Source organism: Dunckerocampus dactyliophorus, chromosome 5, assembly GCF_027744805.1.
Source record: "Dunckerocampus dactyliophorus isolate RoL2022-P2 chromosome 5, RoL_Ddac_1.1, whole genome shotgun sequence".
NCBI classification, from domain to species: domain Eukaryota; kingdom Metazoa; phylum Chordata; class Actinopteri; order Syngnathiformes; family Syngnathidae; genus Dunckerocampus; species Dunckerocampus dactyliophorus.
This window is the reverse complement of record NC_072823.1, coordinates 14,589,597-14,614,393: the sequence shown is the minus strand read 5'-3', so window position 1 is coordinate 14,614,393 and position 24,797 is coordinate 14,589,597. Positions and strand designations below refer to the sequence as shown.

Below are 24,797 nucleotides of genomic sequence, written 5' to 3'. Positions count from 1 at the left end.
CAGGACCACACAGCTCACCATTGGCAGATGAGTCCCGCTCTCTGACAAAAGGGTCCCTGCGCTCAACCTCATTTGATGCAGTGATGAAATCAGCCCCTCCCCACATCCACTCCGCTCCCTTTACCCACCATGACGCACTCTTCTCACATCCTCATTCTCTTTTTCAGAGAAACATTCCGTTTAGCAGCAGAGGGTGTGGAAGGAACAAGGGTCAGGACCCATGGGTGGGCTTTTAGGAGACATCCAAACATCAGAGCAGCAGAGGAGTGACGTCTTGTTTACATATTGGCAAACATTTAGCAAGTCTTGTCTCTGGTGATCACTCCTTTTTTGTTGCTCCGCAACACTGAATGATTTTCATTTGGAGTCTGGCTGCAACTGACAAAAGGTCAACTGCAATAACTCATCCATCACGTCAAACAATTGTGACTGCAGAACAGCCCGCACATCCACAATTATTAGCCAGCAGGTCTTTTTGCTGTAATTGTCATCTCTGCTAGCCTTCTACTGTTAATTTTTGTGCTTCCCACTCAGGCTAAACATGCATTTACACACCGCATCTTTCCAACTCCGTCTAATGAGGTGATGACCAACCACTTGTTATAATTGCTTCAGTCTCAAGCTTATTAATCATATGTTGAGTTATTTAAGGATGCATAAATTAATCTTAGATTAAAAAAGTCTATCAAAGCCTCAAAACAATTAAAGAGTAAGGTAAGATTTCCCCTGGGCTGCCACTTTTATTTTAATAGAGTGTTCAGGTGATTATCATACTTTGATGCAACGCTGTGATTAATGCAGACTCACTTTTAAATGAGCTGCTCTCTCTTGCACAACAAAGGTAGAAAAATCCAGATAATGACCTTGCTGACTGTGCTCATCTTATGGCCCAGAACACCGCTTGCCCCCGTGAATTCATCGCTTTTTTCCTGTGTGAGAGAATGTAGCGGTATGAGCTTGAAGAAAATGAACACATGTTATATTTAATTTCATCAACGTCAATAAGACCTTTTAATCCATGGAATTGCAAGAATTTGATTTCATGAAAAGATGTGGACAATGGCTTTATTGGAGCTATTGACTGATCAATAACCAAACAGATGGAAGTGAAAGGCTGCCACCTTGCATTCTGAGTTGATGTCTTTCTCATGAATGGATAAATTACAATAAGGTCAACATTAATGGCTTCAGACAACATTTTATTTCATCATTTAAATGTGTTTAACTTACATGGAATTAAAATGTAATATTACATTTTTCATTTACATTACGTTTACATTACATTTTCATTGTTTCATTAATCTAATATTTAACCTAATTCGATTAAAATTCACAAATATTACGTGCGATTATGTTTTATGGTTATTTATTCGTTGCTAAGTTCAAATATTTAATGTACTGTATTAAATATAATTTCTCGTTGTGTCATTGTTATTATTTTTTATTGTTATATTCAAGTGCCATATAATTACATGGTGAATCTCGCTCTAGTATTGAATTAAGTGTCTGTTTTTAGCATATTGCCATTATTGCTGCACAGTTCTGACCCACTGGAGGTCCCATAGCAACGTGTCGTGTTACCTGCTTCATCAATATTACACTAGTGACCGGCGTCACGCGTGGGCCAAAATGAAAATGATTAACCCAGAGCTTTATTGACTTTAAACAGTTAAATGGATGTTGTCGCTTTTGGCAGGCTGCCATTGCATCGTTTCTCATATCTGATAGTTGATGTGTGTGTGTTTTCTTTCAACTTGGGGGATGATATGAAAGTGTAGCGGTGATCCTCAGAGCACCTGCTTGTTGTCACAATGTGTGTGTGTGTGTGTGTGTGTGTGTGTGTGTGTGAGCGAGAGAGCTAGAGAAAGATGCAGTGTGACTCCGTGGGAACACAACACATGACTGAGGCCCTGCATGCACACAACAATGAGCCCATGCTGTGTTCGTTTTTTTTATGTGAGTGACATTTTTTTTTTTTAATAATTATTGTTTTCTCTTTAGAGGGCATCTAAAGCAGTACACAAGTCCTGCACTATGCATTAATCTGCCGTGAGTCTGTCTTTAATGCGTGGATGGGAATGCCTTACCATGAGTTGCTGCCCCTCGAGAAGACGTGCGTACGTTGAAGGGGGGGAGCAGTGCAACACACTTGTGTTGCAACACAAACCAGGCTCTCAGCTACGGTGGGTGGGTGGGAGTGAGGGAGGGAGGAAGGCGGTGCACGGCGTCCCATCGCTAAAGCAAACATCCCAGCAGCCTCCGACACATGCACTCCTCCTGTCTCTCCATCACGGCTGCACGACGGAGGGGAGCTGCACCAACACTGAAGGTGACTATACTATAGCTTGTACGGATACTAAGCAAAATACAATATTAGATAACTTTATTTTTGCAGTGACGTGCATGATGTGAATGTTAAAGGATATGCATTGATTATGTATTACAACATGTAATATTTTACAACATGTACTCTATTCAACTTACCAACCCATACATGTATGTGCAGCCTCCATTCTCCCACAACATGGAACCCATTCCAGCGGGCCGAGACTCCAGCTCCTCGCCGGGCTCCAAACAAGAACTTTCTTACCCGAGCTCCAACAACCTGAAGCCCAACCAGGTCGGAGAGACGGTGCTGTACGGAATACCCATCGTGTCCCTGGTGATAGATGGCCAGGAGAGGCTTTGTCTGGCGCAGATATCCAACACCTTGTTGAAGAACTACAGCTACAACGAGATCCACAACCGACGAGTTGCACTGGGCATCACCTGTGTGCAGTGCACTCCAGTCCAGCTGGAGATCCTCCGCCGGGCCGGCGCCATGCCCATCTCCTCCAGGAGGTGCGGTATGATCACTAAACGCGAGGCCGAGAGACTTTGCAAGTCGTTTTTGGGAGCTCACTCGCCTCCCAAATTGCCGGAGAATTTCGCCTTCGATGTGACCCACGAGTGTGCGTGGGGGAGTCGGGGCAGCTTCATCCCGGCCAGGTACAACAGCTCCAGGGCCAAGTGTATTAAGTGTTCGTATTGCAACATGTATTTCTCCCCAAATAAGTTTATATTCCATTCCCACCGCACTCCGGAGTCAAAGTACACGCAGCCAGACGCTGCTAACTTCAACTCCTGGAGGAGGCACCTTAAATTATCAGAGAAAAGCAGCCAGACTGATATTTTACACGCGTGGGAGGACGTGAAGGCCATGTTCAATGGGGGCAGCCGCAAGAGGACGATGCCAGGCGCAGGGTCAGAATCTAGCTCACCTCTAAAGTCCCACGGTCCAAGTCTTCACCGACAGTCCCCTGATATACCTGCAAAGATCCTCAGCTGTGAGGAGAACAGGGTCAGCATGGGCCCACGCAGCTACCCGGTCATCCCTGTCCCAAGTAAAGGCTTTGGCATGCTGCAAAAAATCCCGCCTCCTCTCTTCCCTCACCCGTACGGCTTCCCAGCGTTTGGCCTCTGCCCGAAGAAAGACGACAACATCCTCGGCGAGCAAAGCAAGGCCGGCCTCCCGGGGGTCCTGTGGCCTGGTACCAAGGACAGCGGCTACCCTTCTTTTCCCGTCTTCTGGCCCGCTGCAGGTTCTCTGCCGATGCCTCCTTACACCCAGAGCCCACACAAACCTCCACCCGAGCTGCTGCCTCTTCATAGACACACAGACGTGGACATTTCCGAGCCCAGCGACCGGAGCACCAACACGTCCAAAGACAGCATAGCCGAGAATGAGCGGTGCTCCAGCACGCAGTCCACGCGGAACGAGGACGACAAGTCCGGGGATGAGGGGAGGCCCTTGGAAGGGAACACCTTACCCCCACGGAAGGTCAGCTACGTGTCTGCCTTCCGGCCCGTCGTTAAAGACGCGGACTGCATCGCCAAGTTATACGGCAACCGAGGCGCATACACTCGCACCGGTTACTTATCACCTGACTTTTTAAGCGAGAGCTCCAGCTACCGTTCAATGTCTCCGTGCGTGGACAGCGACGGCGAAGCCGACGTGGACGTGGAGACCAACAAAACACCAGAGGACGAGGATGACTGCAGGCCCCTGTCCTTGATGTGTCCCCGTTCTCCTCCCGGGCTCACCCACAGTGTGTCATCGAATGATTCAGACTGCAAGGAGGCACAACGGGAGACGACTCTGCTTGAGTCCCAGAAAGTGGGGCCACGCGTGGACGCCCAGTCCTGTGACAGAGAAGTGCAGAGCAAACAGTTAGCAGAGACCCACATTGCTGCTGCAACTTTCAGCCAAGTAAGTCACACACACCGTGTCAAACTAAACATGGTGCAAAAATGAAATTAAACAGCATGAATACTTTACTAATAATGCACTGAATTCATAAAATGCATTGTTTTTTTCTTGTATAGGTGTACACACAGGACAGAAGCGAGCTGCAACAAAGGAGCAGTCCGTATCATTTCAGACCCGCAAGCTACCAGCCTGCAGGGATTACAACACATGGTCAGACATATACCTCCAATTCATTCATATAGTTCTACAATTATAATCAATTGTCAAAATAATACAAATGTAATCAAATGAAGAGTGGGCTGACATTAAAATGTTTTTTTATTGCAAGATGAGGTTGCAAGTAAAGAGGAGCCGTCTTCCACGGTGGAGGAGGTGGAAACCAAATCTTTTAGTGAACAAAGCAGCGAAGAAAACCAACGAGAGCTGAACGATGACGGTACGTTCACCAGAGAGAATGATTTTCCAGTAATATCAAGAATATGATACTATATCTTGTTTTCTAAAATAGGCAATTAAAATGTATTTTTGTGTTTATGCAGATGAAGACGCAGAGAGAGCTCTGCAAGCACAAAGAAACATACAGGCTTTGGCAAAAGGTATTAATATTATATACAATTATCATTGCAACATTTGATTATTTGATTATTTTCGTTATTAATGTATATATTTCATAATACTGGATATACACAGTGAATTATGATTGCATTTATTTTTTCTTTTTAGTTTATTTCTATTTATTTTAAATTGTATTGCTCTATACTTGTATTTAAATATGACTTGATTGATAAGCATATTCAATGACATCGCTGGTTTTTGAAATTTCGTTTCAGCAAACCAAATACATTTTTGGCTCCTGGTTTTGTCCAGTAGCTAAAACATGTATATGCAATTTGCAGTCAAATTCTGCAACTCCTTATGATGACAAAAGATGTACCTCATTAAATAGTCATTCGATGTTTTTTTTTTTGAGATGTGAAATATTAAAAAAAATACTATGGGAGATTATTATTTATTACTTCCAGTGTAGCTACAGTAACACGAACTGTTCTAAGATAAACGAGATTATTAAAAATATTTAAGAAACCTCCTATAGCTTTACATATACCGTTTATTTTTGTGTTTTTAGAGGAACTACAGAAGCAGCTCTTAGAGCAGGTTGAGCTGAGGAAAAAGCTGGAACGTGAATTTCAACATTTAAAAGGTGAGCCCCCAAAATCTGGCATAGTGACGTACTATAATATTTATAAATATTTATTTATTGCTGATCAGCTGTGATTATTGGTTTTCAATATGCCCCCTTTTACATGTTTGTAATTCAAGCTCCAACATGACCTTTACAACAGCTTTGTGGACCTTAGCAGTGACAAACATGCATGTGGGCTCTCTGGAGCACTGACCTCATAAAGGGCACATTTAAAGAAACACAACAAATACAACGTTTTTGAACACGAATGTATGTACTCTATTATCTCACAATATTCAAATAATATATTCGTTTTATTTTATGTGAACTGTGTTCTGCACTGGTATTCAATAGTTGACATATTACAAATGCATGCTTGAGAGCCAAAATAATAATGGTAAGAGGAGATAAATATGTTTGTTATTGTGGTTGTAGTTTGTGGCGGCTGTACTTACTGAGTTCATATTTTGGTTACCTTATTTAGCCCCGTGAGACAGTAATGTCATATGCAGAACTGTTCTACAACCATAATAATACCGCTCAAAACTCAACATTTTTATCTTTGTAAAGAAACAATATGTGGTAGCGCTCTTATATTGAAAGTCATTGGATGGTGCAGATATCCCTTACAAAGTGCCCAGTCAGTGTCAACGTAAAATTGGACAGTTACTGTAAGTGTTTTCATACCCAGAGAGTGCATCATTAACAAGAGGATATCTCTTTCATTTTAGCTTCCAGTAACTTCTGCATGACCTCAGTGTTCTCAAATGCTTATCACTTCTTTGCACTTGGCAAGAGCAGTTTTTTCAATGAGAAACGGATGAATAAAGAAGCATTCAGTGGATCAAAAGGGCACTCAATAGTATGTTATGTTATGATTTGAAAACTCTAGACCCCTGAGGCCTCTAGTAGCACATCATCCAGCTCCTGTACAGTTTGAGTGGTCATTGATGTTTTTTTCAGCACCTGTTGTAGGCTTTTACATGTCTCACCTTTGTGCAGTATAGCAGAAAGTGATACATTTATATTTGCGGAAAAGTAACACTGTAAGAAAATTCATACAGTATAAAAGTGCTCTTTTGCAACATGCACTATCACGCTCATTAAAACAAGGGTGTTCAAAATGTGGCCTAGGGGCCTTGTGTGGACAACATGTTTTGTTTTTTTTTTGTCGAAAAAGATTAAACACAGCCTACATCGGAACATTACGAATGAGGATAGGCACACCAAAAAAAGTATTTTATTTTTTTTTTTTTTTAAGCAGAAAACGTTACAAAATTCCCTCAAACAAATAATTACATTTGTCACTAACATTGTTAAGAATGTTAACCTTTGGACACCTGTGCCTTCGGCCATTTCCTTCTTGTGTGTTCATTGCAAGTATGTGAATGAGTTAAACACAAAGCATGCACAAACAATGGCCTTTTAGCACACTCAAATACACCTTTAAACTTTACCAATGAATCTCATATAACTTGTAATGTATTTTTTCTTCATTATTCTGAGAATTGATCCTACTATTGCTTTTAATATTTTATTTATTCATTTTTGTCAAATTACTGTTCTCTGTGGCTTCACCAAGCACAATGGCCCTCAAACCTTTTACACCAAGCAATACCTCAAAATTCTGGTATTCCTGGGTATCACTACATTAGGGCCACCTACCACCAGTGGTACAGTTTGAGGATCAATAGCGATCGGTGCAGCTGCAAAAAAAATCTTAAATCTCAAATGTATTTATTTTGTCAGAGATTTTTTTTTGTTTTTTTGGTCTGCATTGAAATCGGTGCCTGTGCCTGTTTCCCTCTTCAGATAACTTCCAAGATCAGATGAAGAGAGAGCTGTCCTACAGGGAGGAGATGGTACAGCAGTTACATATTGTTAGAGGTGAGAAAAATAAAATAACTGAAGTGCCACTAACTTGTTGACCGAGCAACACTTGGCAAAATACTTTCATATTGTGTTTGCATTCACACTTTTTGTTATAAAATGATGATGATGATGATATAATGAAAATTATATATATCATTGATTTAATAATTAAAATAATAACATGAATTAAAATGATAACATTATTATCATCATTGTTATTACATGAACAAATAGTATGATATTTTACACCATGATATTGCACGGGCATGATGGTTTGCTCCGCTTTTCCTCAGAAGCTCACGACGCGTTGCACCATTTCTCCTGCAAGATGTTAACCCCTCGTCACTGCACTGGGTCGTGTACCTTCAAGTCTCCTCTACTTCCACCGTGAACACTCGCCTAATGTGGAACCTCCGGGAAAAAAAAAAATCCTCCCCACTCCAATGTGCGAGGAACAGACTTATCCCCCCCTCCCCTGTAATTAGTTGTAATATTTATTGATTGGTTGTAATATTTATTATTAAAATGTAATGTAATATTCAGCATTTCGTTTGAAACCATTGATATTTATTATTTGTGGCAACGTGCAATTGCAATGTGTGTATCTTGTAATAGCTATTAGCGGTGGTTATTTCTGTTAAAGGCAGTTTCAAAATCTTTCACTCTTGTGATTGCAGGTAATATTCCGTTAATTCTTTATTCTGACTTCATTTCGAATAGCCTATCATGCACTTTAAATGAGTGAAACCACACAAATACGTAAATCTAATTGTAAATGTTTTTTGATGACCTTATTGGCTTTCTCTTGTATGGCACAAATCCTATTACATTTGTTCATGTGATATTTGGTTACATTTCACATAAATAAATCATTTTATCAAACAAGCCTGGCTAATTACATATCAACAATATGGGTTTGTTTTTGGACTGCAATAACACAAATTGTCGAGACAGTCAATTGCCAAATGCAGTAAGATTTTTTTTAACGACTTTTTTTTCTAAAAAAAAAAACGAAATCTGCATTTATAAGTTAAACCATATTGAAATGCCATTCTTGCCACAACTGGCACCTTTAAAACAAAATAGATGCATGCTAAACTCAACTTTTATGAACCCACACATAATTACTGACCACATCTGCTACAATGTAAACGTGATACTGAAGCCTACAATGCTGTCTGCGTCTCATATTAAAGCCATGGCAGGCATTAAATGCGAATTTAATCATTAGAAGGTGATGCAAATGTAGACTTCAGAGTTTAATAGAGCGTTAGTTTGCTGTGTACGTTAGTCACTTTAAACGGAGCAACTACGCCCCCTGTTGTCTGCTGTGAGGAAGCGAACCACATTACTGATCCTCTTGTCCCCTGAGGATGGCTGTTGCGCCTGCGCACACAATGTCACAAGATGGCGGACAGTACGGAACTGAAGGTAAAGCTAGCCCCTCCACTAGGTTGACAAATAGGCGCTTCTCACTGTCAGATTTGAATTCGGAATAACGGATATAATATCTCTGGACACTCAAGTACCGAATGGTGCTTTTGTTATAGCACACAATACTACAAGTGAAGTGACAGGCAGCAGACAAACTGATAGCTGGCTGGCTAGCCTACTAGCATTAGCTTTGTTATTGTTGCCGACGACCCGTTAGGCAGCTTCTGCTGTACTGCTCTCCTGCAATTAGAGACTAATCTCGTCTCTAATCTTAAATTGAGACCACATGAATGTTAATATCTTCAACGCAGCCCCACATTGGCCTGTGCCAACTGACATTACTTAAAGATAAGCGGGTGAACTGCTATAGCTTATAAAAACGGGATCTGTCTACTCCCTGGAAGCCAGTAGCACCTTATGTGTAGGTAGTCTTATTTCTGACTAATTTAGTTGAATTTTGACGGGAAATGATCACCATTCAAACTCTGTGGCACAGTTGGCTCATAAAGTCAGACAGCGTTGAAAGCGTTGACATTTTAGTAATTAGCCCGCCATCAGTCAGCTAGCTAGGTTAGCCAGTGTCTTATCTACGTCGTCTCTTGTCACTTCACTGTTTGTTGCATTGCATGTATTACAAATTCCTTGGTTAAGTTACGATGTGTATTGTTGACACCGCGCTATTTTCGAATATACTGTCTGCTGTTAGGACCGTTAGTGCGTTTACAGATGCACTGTTGCAGTTGTCTTGATATTACGTGAATGTAACACGCGAGTCATCTTACTGTTTGTTCATTAGATTGTTACTAGATTGCTAATTGTACACGCTGATTAACACAGAGAGGTCCTTGGATTTAAGTATTAGGAATTAACTACTTTGAAGTGATCAGGCAAGGTCATCACGGCCAAATGCACTCCATATTTGAATCATTAAGATTATTTCGTTTGTATCCTTTATGTGGTACCAAATGACTTTTAAGCATAGATAAAGGTCACCTTTTCTGTTATGCAGAATATGTTTACATATGTTTACTCAGAAGTGTGTGATTTTACCCTAACCTTAACAGTCAGATTTTATGTTTCCAAACACCATTGCTAAAGGCTTATGTCCAGTTTAAGCTTACAATTGTAAAACAAGGTATGTTATCATTCACCACATGCTGCTGTGCTTAATGGCTAGTGGATTCATCGCTAAGAAAAACATCTTTCTATATTTCTGGACAATTCAAAGTGTGTGAATAATGAATAATCTGCAAAAGAAAGTTGCTTGTACTGCAATTCCACTGCAGCAGAGAAAAGCCATAAGTGTTCATTATGTTTCTTACACATTAAATGTCAAGGACAGGAGTAACTGGTTTCTTGCAGTAAGCTTAAGATAAAGTGTAACAGTGTGCTAACCTCTTGACCTCTTTATTTTTTTACTAGCAAATGGTAATGAGCCTTCGAGTTTCGGAGCTCCAAGTCTTGCTGGGGTTTGCCGGACGAAACAAGCACGGGCGCAAACATGAACTTTTGACCAAAGCTCTCCATCTAGTAAAGGCTGGTTGCAGTCCTGCCATGCAGATGAAGATTAAAGAGCTCTACAGACGGCGCTTCCCCACCAAAATGGTTTCGCCAGTGGACCTCGCATTGCCCGGCGTCCATTCTGCCTCCAGCCTTCCCGCAGGCCTCGCGCAACTTGGTTTTGACAGCCATGGTTCGCCCTCGCCTCTGTTGCCTGTTTCACTGCTTGGGCCTAAGCATGAGCTCAGTCTGCCTCACCTGCCCTCGTCACTGCACCCCGTTCACCCCGACGTCAAGCTGCAGAGATTGCCATTCTACGATGTGCTCGATGAGCTCATTAAGCCCACCAGTCTGAGTGAGTCCACCACCTCCCACTTGGAAAATAATGTTTATTATGACTTGACAGGGATTTGAGCTTAGAGATGTCAGTATGTTTCCACTGTTGTGAGTGCCGTCTTTTTTGTTTAATATAGCCTCCGACAACAGCCAGCGATTCCAGGAAGCTTGTTATGCCTTTGCATTAACACCACTACAAGTTCAACAGATTAGCAGCTCCATGTAAGTGAGACAACTCTCTTGTCAATGTAAGGCGAGCATGATAGAATGAGTCTAATGTTAAAGTCTTTCTGTTTTTCTTTTCTTTTTTTTTTAGGGACATATCTGGGACCAAGTGTGACTTTGCTGTTCAAGTCCAATTAAGGTACAATCAAGTATTTTTATGCCAAACATTTAAGGTGTATTTTGTTAGAAAGGAAGATCCGTTTGTCTTTCAGAGATCTGATTGTGGAAAAAGTAGTTGTTGAATGGCAGGCTTATGGTGTATTTCGTTTGCTTTTTCTGGAATCAGTTGATGTGTTTGTTAACTTGGTCCGTTACATGGAAATAGCAAGCGAACCATAATGCATCACAGTAAACCACACAAGATTACTCTCCTCTCTTATTGTTCGCAAGAATGTGAACAGGAAGAAGGGTTTGTATATGAAGTAGTGTGTGACACATACTGTACATACATTCATAAACATAAACACACATACTGTATGAAGCAAAACTGGCATTTGTGTATAACTTCAGAAATTATAGGGACAGCCAGCCAGGCTATAGTTCACTAGCACCTAGCCAAGTGAGCTTTAAGGGGATGTCTTCAGCTAAATATCCACTTTTATGCATCGAGAAATACATGATCCTTTCAGACATGCTAACTACATACACGGTAAACCGTAGATCAGTTCAGTATAGCTGTTGGCTACTTGTCGTTAAGCCACCATTAAGCTTTTTAAAGTAAAACCTGATTTTGTTAATTTGCCGCTTAAATCGTTTTCTCACCACAACAAAAGTCCACCTGAGTTTGAAGCGGTAGAAAGACCACATCCTCTTGGTGACACTGGTTGCTTTTTCTCTGCTTTTGATTTTTTTTGTGTACATGCTACCTACTTTCCATTTTCCGTAATAGTATTTCTGTAGCCTAACCATGTAACGTCTTTTCGATCCTATTAGGTTTTGTTTATCAGAGACGAGCTGTCCCCAGGATGACCATTTCCCTCCAAATCTGTGTGTGAAGGTGAATGGAAAACCCTGCAATCTCCCTGTGAGTTCAGACACATTCATCAACAGACTGTGTTTTAAATTTGTGACTGGGACATAGAGTAAAAAATATAATGCCCCCTCCCCCAGGGATATCTTCCTCCCACCAAAAATGGAGTTGAACCAAAAAGACCGAGTCGCCCCATAAACATAACCTCCCTTGTGCGACTGTCCACTACAGTCCCCAACACAATTGTTGTGTCATGGACTTCAGAAATTGGAAGGGTAAGGAAATAGAACAACAGAATGGAACACCCTTTTTGAAGCAATTTATTGAAGCAGATGTTTTGAGGAGGATATGAGTCACCTCAGCATGACCTCTTGTTCATGTCTCTCTTGTCAGAGTTTTTCCATGGCTGTTTATTTGGTAATGCAACAGTCGTCTGCAGTGTTGTTGCAAAGGCTACGAGCTAGAGGAATCAGAAATCCAGACCACTCAAGAGCTCTGAGTAAGTTTGTTTGTTGCAAATACTCAGCATGGGTGGCAGAACAATGGATTAGGATTATCTTCATATTGACACTGACTCTTCGTTGTGTTGATGCAGAAAGATTCTTCTCCACTGCTGCAAACACAAATTTAGCCAATTATTCTGTTTGTTTGACTTTTACCACATTAATCCAGCACATGCACATACCAGCTCCTAAAAATGTCATCCTAGAAAAACAAAAGTTGTTGTCACTCTTTTCATTCATAGATTTGACCCCATGGTCTGGGCTTGGTTGGTTGTGTGGGTGCGTTGGGGAGATTGAGCTGATAATTGATACACCGATAAAACAACGTGGAGTACGCCGCCTAGCCAACTGTCTTGCAATTGCTACTCCACTGTGACATCTCACAAACTTTCATAATAGAAAGCACAGGGCATGGGCCGGTTACCGTTTTCAAGGTATACGGTCTGAAAATGTCACGGTTTCAAAACTGATAAAGTAGTCCATCATACCGTCCTACGGTATGAGAGAAAGTAGAGATCCAGCGTGTCCTGTGTTATTCCTTGCAGTTGAAACTGGGCTTCGGTGTGCTGAAACCACGGGAATTAGCTGTTTTGCCAAATGTCAGCGACTTAACCGCCGCGTTGGCATTAAGTGGCGCCGGTGTGACAAAACGTGCCCTCGTAGAGTTTTGCATCCCAAAGCGTGTGGATTTAGTGTGTATTTCACATGGCTTTGCAGCTATCGCCCTAATGTGTAAGTACATAACACTATTTAAGTACATTTTCGACATGTTAACGTGAATATCATAACCTAATATGTCGTAATTGTCATCGTTTAATTGCTTGTAGTGTAAACAAGCACGTATTGACTAATGATGAGCGAGTACAGCTGTATCTGTATCTATCTGTTCATCCACCTAAATTATCTATATCCGTATCTACTCGGAGTGGGCGAGGCATAAACCGGAAGTGGGCATGGTTTAAGTGGAAATGGGTGGGGCTTAAATCGGTACATTATTTTAAGTCTGAAATTGACATGTATTGATCAGAAGTTGCTATATTTATTGTTTATTATTCAACTATGTGTGAACTGTGTATGTGATCTGTAATACTTTGTTATTTAATTATTTTTTTAATGATCTGTGTGAAGTTAGTGATGGCAACCAGGGAAATAATCTGTCAGCCTTGTTCACTGTTGTTTTCTCAAAAGCAGTTCGTTCAGAACTACGAGCAAAGTTTTCCAACTGACTTTATATCACCAGCCAAATTAGAAGCAAGCAGACGAGAGGAAAAAAAAAAAGGACCGGCAGTGACCGACGCAACACGAGCCTTGTACAGCTCTGTCTTGTGAAATGCACCACGTACATAACAAAACAAGTTTACCAAGTAACTTTAGATACGAGCTGAGCTGAGGGAAACCCGACTGGAGTGAAGGTAGTGACCGACGCGACATGAGCCGTTTTCAACTCTGTCTTGTCAAATGCACCGCGTTTCTGCTCTCTGACGGCAGGGAGTTTGTCTAGCGAGGGGCAGTGGCTGTGTTTGACTGGCCAATCATAGAGCGTGAAGAGTGAATACGTAAGTAGCTATCCAGTGAGGATTTTCCTTCATCATGATTCCAAATAATGAGCTGTACTCGTTTCATGCTCGTACTCGGCAGAAATGCATTATCCGTAACGGATACTCGTTTTACAGTTTTTAAAAATTATTTATGTTGTGACCTTTTTTGAGCCACCAATTGAGTCAGTGATTGCATTTATTTGCATTCTGCTTAGTTTTTTTTGTTTTTTGTTTTGGTAAGAAACCGTAGACTGCATTAAGAACTGCATTTTGTTTATGATTTATTTTTTTGTTACTCATTTTAAATACATATGCTCCACTTCTTTCATATGACTGTTCAACACATAATTTTTTTTTTCCTCTTTTTTAAAAAAAAAAAAAAATTCAAAACAACACATTTTAGAGCTGTATTTATAATACTGTGAAACCGTCAAACCATGCTATTTTTGCCAAGGTCATCATACGGTAAGAATCTCATACCAGCCCATGCGTAGAAAGCTCTAGAATGTGACTCCATACTAGTCCTCAAAGCCAAAACAAAGACATGTCATTTAATTAATGCGATCGCTCATCTCCGCATGCGATACAGAAAGCAGATGAGAAATTGCAGGCACAACGATGTAATGCGTGTTTCTGCAAAAAAACCCAAACTAAAATAGCTACAATCATTACCACGTTCACGGGAAATGTCATTTCTAAATTAACAAAAAGGGTGGTGGTTTAAATCTTATTGGTAGATTAACTAAACAATATGTTTATAATATTTTTATTTTTTGTAATATATATTACGGTGTTATATAATGGGTGTCATTGATTATTCGAAAACAATGTTTTAAAAAATACATAGTATTATAGAAATACATGTTTAGAAATACCTGCCTCCTAAATTGAATCCCTTTTCCCTTATAAATGCCTGGTACTCGCTGTGGTTGAGTGAACAAACACAACAGGATGCTCTTTGTTTTGCACACAATTCTGATCTTTGTCTTTTTTTGCAGTCAAAGAGAAATTGACAGCTGATCCAGAGAGCGAGATTGCCACCACCAGTCTACGCGTGTCTCTCCTTTGTCCTGTAGGTTTTGCGACTCTAATCAATATAATTCCCTCTCAATGAGAAGCACTCGTTGCCATATCTTTTTTTCTTTTAAAGCTTGGAAAAATGAGGCTGACAATCGCTTGCCGAGCGTTGACGTGCTCCCACCTCCAGTGCTTTGATGCTACACTTTATATCCAAATGAATGAGAAAAAGCCCACATGGGTATGTCCAGTGTGTGACAAGAAGGCACCCTATGAGCACCTAATTATTGATGGGTGAGCACAGTTTGTCAGCTGTTGATTGGCACTTCACTGTCGGACTGTATGGGAATGTCATTTGCCGCTGTTTTTTTTTAGGTTGTTTATGGAAATCTTGAACAGCTGTACTGACTGTGATGAAATACAGTTCAAAGAAGATGGAAGCTGGGCGCCCATGAGGTCAAAAAAGGAGGTGCAGGAGGTGTCAGCCTCCTACTATGGAGTCGACAGTGGTATGGGCTTCAGTTATCCAATCCTGTGTGGTCTCCTTTGTTATGTGTGAACGCAGAGTGACTTTGCCACATCTCCATGCACAGATGTGCCTAAAACAGAAAGCCATGAGCAAAAACGAGGGTCGTCCATTGAGAACAGTAAGAAAGTCGATGTGATTGACCTGACGCTGGACAGCTCTTCCGACGATGAGCTTGACGAAGAGCCGCCTCCGAAAAGGGCCTGTCCATCACTGTCACCTATCTCTCCACCTCCAACCAAGGGGTAAGTCTGCAACACAACAAGCCACTGAGTTTCTTCCTCAAACTGGATGAAAAATTGTTTTTTCCACGCAGAGTACTGAACCTTCACAGCCAGGCGTCACCGGTGACCAGAGCTCCCAGCATGCCTCCCTTAGAGACTAGCTATATTCCTCCTCCGCCACCACTTATTCAGGACTACCGGCACTTTTATCACTCAGCTAGTGAGCTGCCAGGTAGGCCCTGCACCATTTTCTAAAGCACACTTTGTCACACAGTGGTTTGTTGTTATGAATATCATGGTCAAATTTTATTTTATTTTTTTAATGTTTAAAAGTTATGCCAAAACTGCCTTGGCTTGCGTAAATTTTCCGGTTAGCATACAATATGGAGCACGTGTTGTCGTATTATTAATACGCTGTCGGTCCAGTTGTGTTCCTAATGAATTTTTAGCACAGAAACAGGAACTGGACGTCAGCTCTGTCGCCCGTCTATGCAGTTGACGCTAGTTCTTTGCTAACTAAAGGTTGAATTATGGCTTCTTGAGCCAGCGTAAGTGACGCCGGTTGGCTCCGTCCCCTCCAAACCCTCCGGCAGAGCTTGACATTTTTGGCTTTCTGTAGCGGATTAATTGAATATACATTATTTATGATGGGAAGCATTGATTTGGTTAGAGGACCTTCTGGAACGGATGACGCAAATGAATGAATGACGCTAACCAAGGTTTTCCCTGTGAAGCCTTTTATTAACTGCACAGGCAGTGTTTTAAGTAACCTTCTTAGCTGTCATACAAGTGTCAAAAACCACTGTTTATATTGAACAATAAAACACTCAGCCTTAACATGAGCAAGAGCTAATGCAAAGGTCACGCCGCAGATGCCCCTGCAACATTTTGTTTCTTAACATTCTTGTTACTCAAGTGTGCCAAAAGTTAACTCCTGTTAATAGTTAACAGCGTAGTCTTAGAGTCCTCAAGTTTTTCATAGAGTGTTAAAGGTTTTCATGTAATTGTATGTAACAGGGGAAGAGTCTTCCTCTACTCTTCCCTTGATAAGGCTGCTGCTTTTGGAATCCTATGTTCTTGCTGAGCTGAGGTTTTTGTGTGCTTTGCAGACATTGTGTGACGTCATGTGTTTTTGTCAGACATTAGATTTGTACAGCTTTATAGGTTCCACTTTTATTTAAGAAAGGAAATGTGATTACATCCACAGAAAACGTTATCTAATTAAAACAATGTTACTCTTGTGTTTGTTCATAAATCACATAAATGCTTTTTTTCCCAGATCTAAATTTCTTCTCCTTCCTCCAAGGCGACAATCAGGTACATTAATTATGACAACACACTGTATATATGTTAAAGATCACAATGACTTCTGTGTGTTCTACTCTGCTCTGTTAGCATTACAACATGGTAATGGCTGCTGCGGCGGCCGCATCAGCCTCAGCCTCGGAGGACCCAGACCTGCTCCTCAACCGCTTCCTCCCCTATGGCTCTTCTCCCATGTTGCGGGAGCCACCAGGCACCCCTTGCAGCAGCACGCTAGCAGCCACCAATGGCGGCAGTAACAGCGGCAGCACCAGCAGTTTGGTGTCTTCCAGCAGTCTGAGGGACCGGGACAAAGACAGGGAGCGAGATAGAGACAGCCACACCGTCTCGGGACTGTCTAGGTCCTCGGTGGAAGCTGCGGCGGCCATTTATGGCTCCATATCTGACGTAATTTCTCTTGATTAGATTGTGTCCAAAAACTGATGCACAAGGGAGACGTTGAGGAGGAAGGAAGATGACTGTAAATACGGAAGAGGGAGATGAAAGAATACAGTACTATGTACAGAGAGGAAAATCTATTTTCAATTTACTTATCATGTGTATATAAACTTAGGACGCTACTGTCCGCTGACTTACTTCAGTTAATATTTTCTGTGAATACTGAAGACTTTTTCACACCTCTTCATGTGGTCCTTGATTATATTGTACCTTTTGTACTTGGTTTTTACTGTTTTGTTTGGATATTTCATGTCAATGGCATTAGTTCATTATAATATGTGCACAGAACCCTCATGAGGTGACCTTATGGAACATGATATTTAGCATCATGGGCATTGTCACAGATGTTCGCAAGGCAAGTCACAGCAAAGGAAGAATCCAAATTGCACAGCTTCTGTAAAAAGATGTCTCGACAGCAGAAAGGTCTGGCCGTTGGCCATCACTGTAGGTTTTCTCTTAAGACATTCATGCTGTGGTCACATTTTTAAGGACTTATTTATGATGTAAGTTATGTTGGATGTATACTGTTTTTTTTTTTTTAAGAAGCATTCCCTATGCCTCTGAATTGCCACTAGAAATGCAAAGCAGATCCTTCTATTGTCATCACTTTCCTCTTGCTTGCCTTTTTAGATCGGATCAATTCTTGAATAGCATACAATTAAAGCTAAGTATATGTAATCAGTATTGTAGGAAGATTCTTCCTCAGTGTGTTAATGAATGGTCCAGTGAGCATCACATGACAAATTACTGTTTCTCTTCTCTTTTAAAGGTTTTGCTATATTTTACATAATGTCAGCAAAGATGGAAGGCTATTTTCTGGTTACATTTCAGATGTATTTGAAATCTCATTTAACAAATAGATGTCACACATGATGATGTTCAGTTTTTCTGCATGTTTCTCCATCCTGGCTCTGCATACAAGTGAAGCATTCACCAGTAAACGCTTGGAGAGGAGTTTGCATGTCTGTGCAAAACTCTCCTGTTTAATGGCTGTACTTCCACTCTGTGAGGCCATGGGGCTTGCAGTCTATTTGTTATTTTGTGGGTTTTTTAGCATCAAATTACAAGCTAATTGTGACACCTTGATCTTTACCACATATTTTAGCCCAGAAGAAAACTATTGAAGTCATCATGGACCCCCAAACCACGTCCCCCCCCTTTTTTTAAATGACTTACGCTTACAATTACCATTATTTATTATTATCATATATTTTCAGCATTTGTTTGATTTGTGGATATGCATTGCTGTCATTGTATGTGATATTTCTTTTGTAATTATATATTGCTATTTAAAAAATGTCATTGTTGCTTGACATGCATTGTAATATTTTCAGTTTTTCTGTCCGGATGAACAGTTTTTCTGTTCAGATGATGTCAATAACTCCATAGAGGCTTTGAGCATTTTGAACCGCTAAAAGGTCTACTGTGCTGTTTGATATTTATAAGAATTAAACAGAGGAAAATGTGTGTGTTATGGACAGTTAATTGTTGGGACATACAATTGCACTCAAAAATGATACAACCCCATTGTAAATTACATATTGTTTCCAAAAATACAAACCTTCAGTAGATTAACATTTTTTAAGTAAGTTAAACTATTAAAATTGCTTTTCTTTAGTTGGTTTATTTCTAACTACTGCAATTTTATAAATATTGCAAGAAAAAAAGAATTTGCAACGATGATGATAATTTTGATTGCAACTATATTTTTTTGTCTAAATCTTTAAAGTTCCCCCCACAATGTGGCTATACGGTTCATTTATTAGTGTTAAAACATTAATTAAATTAAATTAAAATACGAATTATCCATGACACAATCACCAGTTTTATTTAAGTTATTTTCAAAAGCTGTCAGTCATTTAGGGATACATTAGGTAGGTTATTCTTAAGACATTTTGCACAACAACAAAGGAAATTCCACCACGTTTGAGTACTTATAAGATTATTTGTAAAATGAATTTTATGTACAACAAATACGCACACGATTACAAAGACAAATGTGTTTCACAAAATGCTAGCAATCCGTCTGACGACTTTTTTCGGAAAGCTTCCTTGCGCTCTGCTTGGTCGCTTTTAATGACGTCACCACGTCGGTGATGACGTCTATAAGTGAGCGGCACCGTTTCAGATTGGAATGGGAGCTGGCGATTTTTCCCCTATTTTGATCGTTTAATCCGTGAATGGCGCCGAAACAGGACCCGAAACCTAAATTTCAAGAAGGTACTATAATAGCTGCATCTGCTCTGATAGAACAGCGATGACGGTTAGCGCCAAAGTCGATGGACTGGAGCTGAAATATTAGCTAGCAAGCTGTTAGCATGCATTGTTGTTGCTATGAACACAGAGCGGGTCTTCTTGTTTTTAATTAACTGGGTTACATTTGATTTCGTTTTGCTGTGCACTGTAGCGGTAACATTATCTTAATGTCATAGATAAAATAAGTGAATCACAAAATTTTTTTTCTTGCAATTTCTTACCACCCGCCCCCCTACTAGCTAATAGTTAGCCTAGCCTGACTATATAGTATAGTCAAGTTTGGTTGTGGTGTGCACAAACATTCAGTTTAGTTCATTTATATGGTTCGTTTGTTAAAATATGAGGTAAATGTTGCCGGAAGAAGTAATGCACTGCAACGTTAGCACCATTTGTAGTTAATAATGTGCGCATTCAATATTTTAAAATAAGTAATGTATTACTACCACAGCTGTCTGTTACGTGTTGTATTGGGATTTATTCATGTTTCCTGCAATGCTAACCTGTTAATGAACATTGTGTGCAGGTGAAAGAGTGCTGTGTTTTCATGGGCCATTGCTTTACGAAGCTAAGGTAAGATACCACCTTCTCACCTTGCCTCTCTTAAGTGTTGGTGGTTTTAACAACCAGTCATGTCTCTCTGCAGTGTGTTAAGATCAACATCAAGGAGAAACAAATCAAGTACTTCATTCATTATAGCGGGTGGAATAAAAAGTAAGTTAGTCGGGGTAACATTCGTACTTTGGATAAACGCAAATGCCTCTATGCATTTTGTTAATGTTCTAGTTGGGACGAATGGGTTCCTGAGAGCCGAGTGCTGAAGTATGTGGACAGCAATCTGCAGAAACAGAAAGAGCTTCAGAAGGCCAACCAGTATGTGTATAAATTTGAACCTCAACGGTTAACACCACATAACAGACCTAAAAATATACACATCTTTCTCATCCCAGAGACCATTATGTTGAAGGAAGAATGAGGGGGGCTGCGCCGAATAAGAAAATACCTGCCACTGCACAAAAGAACGACATGTGAGTGCAACATTGACTGTAGGAACATTCACAGGCTCTCCTGCTAAATATAGATGGATCAGCTGAATAGTTGATGATGTAAATAACCTTCATTTGTGATGCTCTGTTGCAGAAAAACCAAAAAGAACAAACAAAAAAGTGAGTACCTGCTTGATATTTAAAATAATTGATTTGTACTGTAATTGAAAAATGTAACATGACGTGATTGACCTGCTTGTACAGTGGAATCCCTAACATCAAACACAATTTGTCACGGGACACCTGGCGATCTGTGATTTGTTCATTCTGCAACTTCATTTTCTGAAATGATACTGAGATTCAAATAGTCTGTTCCAAAGTCAAACTGTTAACATCAAAAAGTATTTATTAACTGTATAGGTGTGTTTTAAGACAAAACATTTAAACACTATTAACTGGTAAACAAGTGTAAAAACATGAAAACGATTGTTAACCGCTGTTAAAAAGAATCATGCTTTCCATTGACTTGGGTGACGCATGACAGATGTGTAGTGGGAGGTGAGGCTCTTCCCATTAAGACTAAACACAGATGACTTTGCAGTCAGTGTTGCATTTTTTAATTATATCATTTGGCAAGTTCATTTAGTGAGCCACTTTTGTTGCTTCATCACAATAACTTCCATTTCCTGCTTTACGTTAATCATCATCACACAAACACAAAAAAAACCCCAAAGAAGCAAAACGTAGATACTCAACTTAAGTCTGACGAGATATGCAGACGTCGTTTTGCGTGATAACGGTTTGAGCTCTGGATTTTTTTTACATTAAAGGTGAATTTTGGTTGAATTCCAAGTTGATTGATAGTTGTTTAGGGGCATTAATGTGTTTGATGTCAGTGCGAGTTAAATGTTTTGTGTGTGTGTGTGTGTGGTAGCTCCTGGTCCAGGGGAAGGACCAAGTTCAGGAGGAGGAGACCCAACCCACCCTCCCCGAAAGAAGAGGGCTCGTGTTGACCCAACTGTTGAAAGTGTAAGTTCTCTAATATTTCATTCAGTTTCTGTGTGGGGGGAAAAATGCAGTGAGAATATAAAAGTGTTGTGGCATATCTGTTGTAATGTGATTATGTTTGGACAGGAGGAGACCTTCATAAACAGAGTGGAAGTTAAAGTCAAAATCCCTGAGGAGCTGAAACCTTGGCTTGTAGATGATTGGGATCTGATAACACGGCAAAAACAAGTTAGTAGTGTATTCTCACTAAAGTCCAGTTTTGTGCAACATGACATTTCCCATACAAGTATCACCAACGTGTTAGTTTTCTCTCTTCAGCTTTTCCACTTGCCTGCCAAGAAGAACGTTGATACTGTTCTTGACGATTATGCAAACTACAAGAAATCAAGAGGAACCTCTGACAGCAAGTAACGTACCCTTTTTGTTACTTATTTTATATATAGAAATACAACCAACAATTGTTGTTTTGTAGTTGTTGCTGTCTGAAGTCTCACAATTTTATGTTCCTTGCTCAGGGAGTTTGCTGTGAGCGAAGTTGTCGCCGGTGTGCGGGAATATTTCAACGTCATGCTGGGGACGCAACTGCTGTACAAATTTGAGAGGCCGCAATACGCAGACATCCTGGCCAACCATCCAGATACATCCATGTCACAGATATACGGCGCCCCCCACTTGCTCAGGCTCTTTGGTAAAACTCTCTTACACAAAATTGTGTTAGCTGTCACCAGTTGTGTGATGTACCGTATGGACTATAATTCTGTTCATTTTAAACTTTATTATCACATATTTATTAATTATTACAGACTTGGGGTGAATTCAACTTGTCTGCGGGAAAAAAATTACCTATTTTTTGAGGGGAAAAAAAACTAAGGGAAAAAAAAATGCCAAAAATCCATGACTTTGTGGGGTTGCGTGTTATTGTGACTATAGGGATGTTATTTCATGTCTAGAGGGCTAAAACCTGTTAAAAAATGTATTTAGCTCAGAAACAGGTTTTCTGTGCTCCAAGTATGAAAATATAAATAAGGAAATCCTATAAATACGAAAATTCACTTATCACGGTTGTGTCTGGAACCAGTTAACCACTCTGAAGGAGGGACCACTGTACATGGATCCATCCTATCTTGCACCAACAATTTAGGATAATGTTCGTGGAATATTACTTCCAGCAGGATAAAATCCCATTCCACAAAGCTCCAATAATCTCTAATCAGTTGCCTGACCATGACAATGAGTTCACTGTGCTCAAATGGCCTCAAAGTCCCCAGATCTCAATCCACTAGAAACTCTTCCAAGTATTAAAAAGAATGCAACCAAAGTATTGCTGAATTTACTTTTTTATTACACAGCATGACCAACAATATTGTTTATTGTTTGGCTTTTGTAACAAAACTCTGTGAGTCAGGTCCCTAATCCAATAAAAGTCCATCCAATAAATGATGAAATTGGGAAAAATGGATGCGCAAAATACTTTTGGGGCAGGACTAATCATATGACACTCCGATATGCTTGTACAGTAGATCAATTTGTGGTGTGATTTAGAATATGCCTTTTTTTTTTTTAACAAACTCCGTAATTTATTGACGGTCCCTAGTATAAACAACTAGCGGTTACAGCTGCACATCCCGAGCGATTCTCCCAGCACAATGACACAGCAGTCCGGGCACAGTGAGGGGGAACTACCGCTGTAGCTACGGAGCCAAGTATCCAACGTCCAATGTGAAGCTAACTTGACCACGGTACACTGCGGACATGTCTGCATGGTGGTGTTGCGTTTTACCATGTTGGAGTGTGGCCCACAGCTACGAACGTTATACGGCAACCGGATTGGCCCGATCTCGTGGCAGAAGCCGATATTATCCAATCTTCAATATACAGCGAATCAGCAACCGATCCCGATCCTGAAGATCGGATCGGGACATCACTTCGCAAGTAGGCGACAGTTCAGGACTCTTTTTTTTTTTTCCCTCCTTGAACGGCTAAGTATAGAAGAGAGAAGAGGTGTTGTAGAGCAGGTCAAAGATCACATCCCCCCACCCCACCCCCAGTAAACATTTGCCTCCTTGATCTTACAAGTGCGTATTGGAGCCATGCTGGCTTACACTCCCTTGGATGAGAAGAGCCTGGCACTCCTGCTCACTTACCTGCAAGACTTCCTCAAGTAAGCATCCACACGTTTTTTTTTGTTTTTGTTTTTTAAGATGTATTAGCACGTCAGTCAATTGACAAGTGTGACTTTGTCCAGGTATCTTGTCAAGAACTCTGCTGCGCTCTTCAGCGCCAGTGACTATGAGGTTGCCCCGCCTGAGTACCACCGCAAGGCCGTTTGAGATTTGAGGATCATCAAGGAAGTCTCGGACCAAGTCGTCACACTAACACCGGAAACGTTTCTTTCATTTGGAAAGTGCACTGTCCTTGTATTGGTACGTTTTTTCCAATACCACCTTTTTAGTTTGTGTGATTGTTCTTTCGACAAGGAACTTCAACATTTCACATTTTAGTTCTTTATTTTTGTTGTTCAGATGTATTCATCATTTTCTAATAAAAGTTCTCCATGTTCTTCATGCATCTTTGCTGTGCTTTATGACACTTCAGTGAAAGACTGCGCTAGGTTATTCTGACTTTAACTTGTTGTAACACTTAAGTGCTTAAATCTTTCACAAAAGAGTGAAATGAGCCTGAATGGTTTTCACATTTTGCTATAATCGGAATGTTATGTTTTTCCTAAAAAGCAAAATGTCAGTGGAGTGAGAATCCTAAAGCAGTGTGGAGAGTGACACATTTAATCACTTTGGCTCTTCTGAGCTGTTTGTTAATTTAACATCACTTGACCCCAGTCTGATGAGCATCATAAACCATTTAACATCATCTCTGATGAGTTACATTCAACATGTCATGGTCTGCTGTTGCCAGTAAGAGAGAGAAAAAACATGTTGGCAGAAATCCCACTCAAATTTATTTTCAAGCTGATTTGTGGTAGTTGGTGCAGCAAGAAAGTCCAGAGCGCTGTCCTTGCTAACACAGATTTTGTGGGCGACCAGCTACAAACAGCCAGCATGTGCTGTAGTTAATAAAGCTTTTATGATAGGAGCAATTTGACCCTGGAACAGATTATTTCTACTTCCATTATTCCCTATGCTAAAATTGTTTGGAAATGTGAATAAATTGACCGCTTGACATGTTGTGTTATACGTTCTCTACTAGTACTGTTT

At 40.4% G+C, this 24,797-nt stretch overlaps 3 protein-coding genes across 4 annotated transcripts; all 3 read left to right on the top strand.

Moving 5' to 3' along the window:
• The first annotated feature begins 2,265 nt into the window (after positions 1 to 2,265).
• Positions 2,266 to 8,112, top strand: skor1b (SKI family transcriptional corepressor 1b). 2 transcript variants are annotated; one of them, XM_054777440.1, is made up of 8 exons: positions 2,266 to 2,329; positions 2,507 to 4,249; positions 4,366 to 4,459; positions 4,578 to 4,685; positions 4,789 to 4,845; positions 5,376 to 5,450; positions 7,245 to 7,319; positions 7,601 to 8,112. In XM_054777440.1, exons 1-8 carry the CDS (start codon positions 2,267 to 2,269, stop codon positions 7,693 to 7,695), a joined length of 2,310 nt encoding a protein of 769 aa, XP_054633415.1. In that variant the 5' UTR covers position 2,266; the 3' UTR covers positions 7,696 to 8,112. The 2 variants fall into 2 exon arrangements, with proteins under 2 accessions (XP_054633415.1, XP_054633414.1); XM_054777439.1 differs by having other exon boundaries at positions 7,598 to 8,112.
• Positions 8,113 to 8,696: 584 nt separating this feature from the next.
• pias1b (protein inhibitor of activated STAT, 1b) lies at positions 8,697 to 18,791 on the top strand. Its single transcript, XM_054777441.1, has 14 exons — positions 8,697 to 8,735; positions 10,161 to 10,593; positions 10,712 to 10,796; positions 10,891 to 10,938; positions 11,733 to 11,823; positions 11,910 to 12,044; positions 12,163 to 12,268; positions 14,809 to 14,882; positions 14,961 to 15,121; positions 15,203 to 15,336; positions 15,421 to 15,598; positions 15,670 to 15,809; positions 16,857 to 16,894; positions 16,973 to 18,791. Exons 1-14 carry the CDS (start codon positions 8,712 to 8,714, stop codon positions 17,303 to 17,305), a joined length of 1,980 nt encoding a protein of 659 aa, XP_054633416.1. The 5' UTR covers positions 8,697 to 8,711; the 3' UTR covers positions 17,306 to 18,791.
• Positions 18,792 to 19,413: 622 nt separating this feature from the next.
• morf4l1 (mortality factor 4 like 1) lies at positions 19,414 to 24,149 on the top strand. The gene is made up of 12 exons (XM_054776487.1): positions 19,414 to 19,558; positions 20,118 to 20,164; positions 20,238 to 20,305; positions 20,378 to 20,464; positions 20,542 to 20,619; positions 20,732 to 20,757; positions 21,512 to 21,606; positions 21,712 to 21,813; positions 21,904 to 21,992; positions 22,101 to 22,273; positions 23,662 to 23,746; positions 23,831 to 24,149. Exons 1-12 carry the CDS (start codon positions 19,519 to 19,521, stop codon positions 23,913 to 23,915), a joined length of 975 nt encoding a protein of 324 aa, XP_054632462.1. The 5' UTR covers positions 19,414 to 19,518; the 3' UTR covers positions 23,916 to 24,149.
• Positions 24,150 to 24,797: the final 648 nt, after the last annotated feature.

Bases quoted from the DNA above. Each gene is read 5' to 3' on its own strand.
- morf4l1 (XM_054776487.1), top strand. From the start codon at position 19,519: ATGGCGCCGAAACAGGACCCGAAACCTAAATTTCAAGAAG. The intron at 20,465-20,541 runs GTATGTGTATAA...TTCTCATCCCAG, and splicing joins GAGCTTCAGAAGGCCAACCA to AGACCATTATGTTGAAGGAA. The intron at 22,274-23,661 runs GTAAAACTCTCT...TGATCTTACAAG, and splicing joins CCACTTGCTCAGGCTCTTTG to TGCGTATTGGAGCCATGCTG.
- skor1b (XM_054777439.1), top strand. From the start codon at position 2,267: ATGCACTCCTCCTGTCTCTCCATCACGGCTGCACGACGGAGGGGAGCT. The intron at 2,330-2,506 runs GTGACTATACTA...ATGTATGTGCAG, and splicing joins GAGCTGCACCAACACTGAAG to CCTCCATTCTCCCACAACAT. The intron at 5,451-7,244 runs GTGAGCCCCCAA...TTCCCTCTTCAG, and splicing joins TGAATTTCAACATTTAAAAG to ATAACTTCCAAGATCAGATG.
- pias1b (XM_054777441.1), top strand. From the start codon at position 8,712: ATGGCGGACAGTACGGAACTGAAG. The intron at 8,736-10,160 runs GTAAAGCTAGCC...TTTTTTTACTAG, and splicing joins CGGACAGTACGGAACTGAAG to CAAATGGTAATGAGCCTTCG. The intron at 12,045-12,162 runs GTAAGGAAATAG...CTCTCTTGTCAG, and splicing joins GGACTTCAGAAATTGGAAGG to AGTTTTTCCATGGCTGTTTA.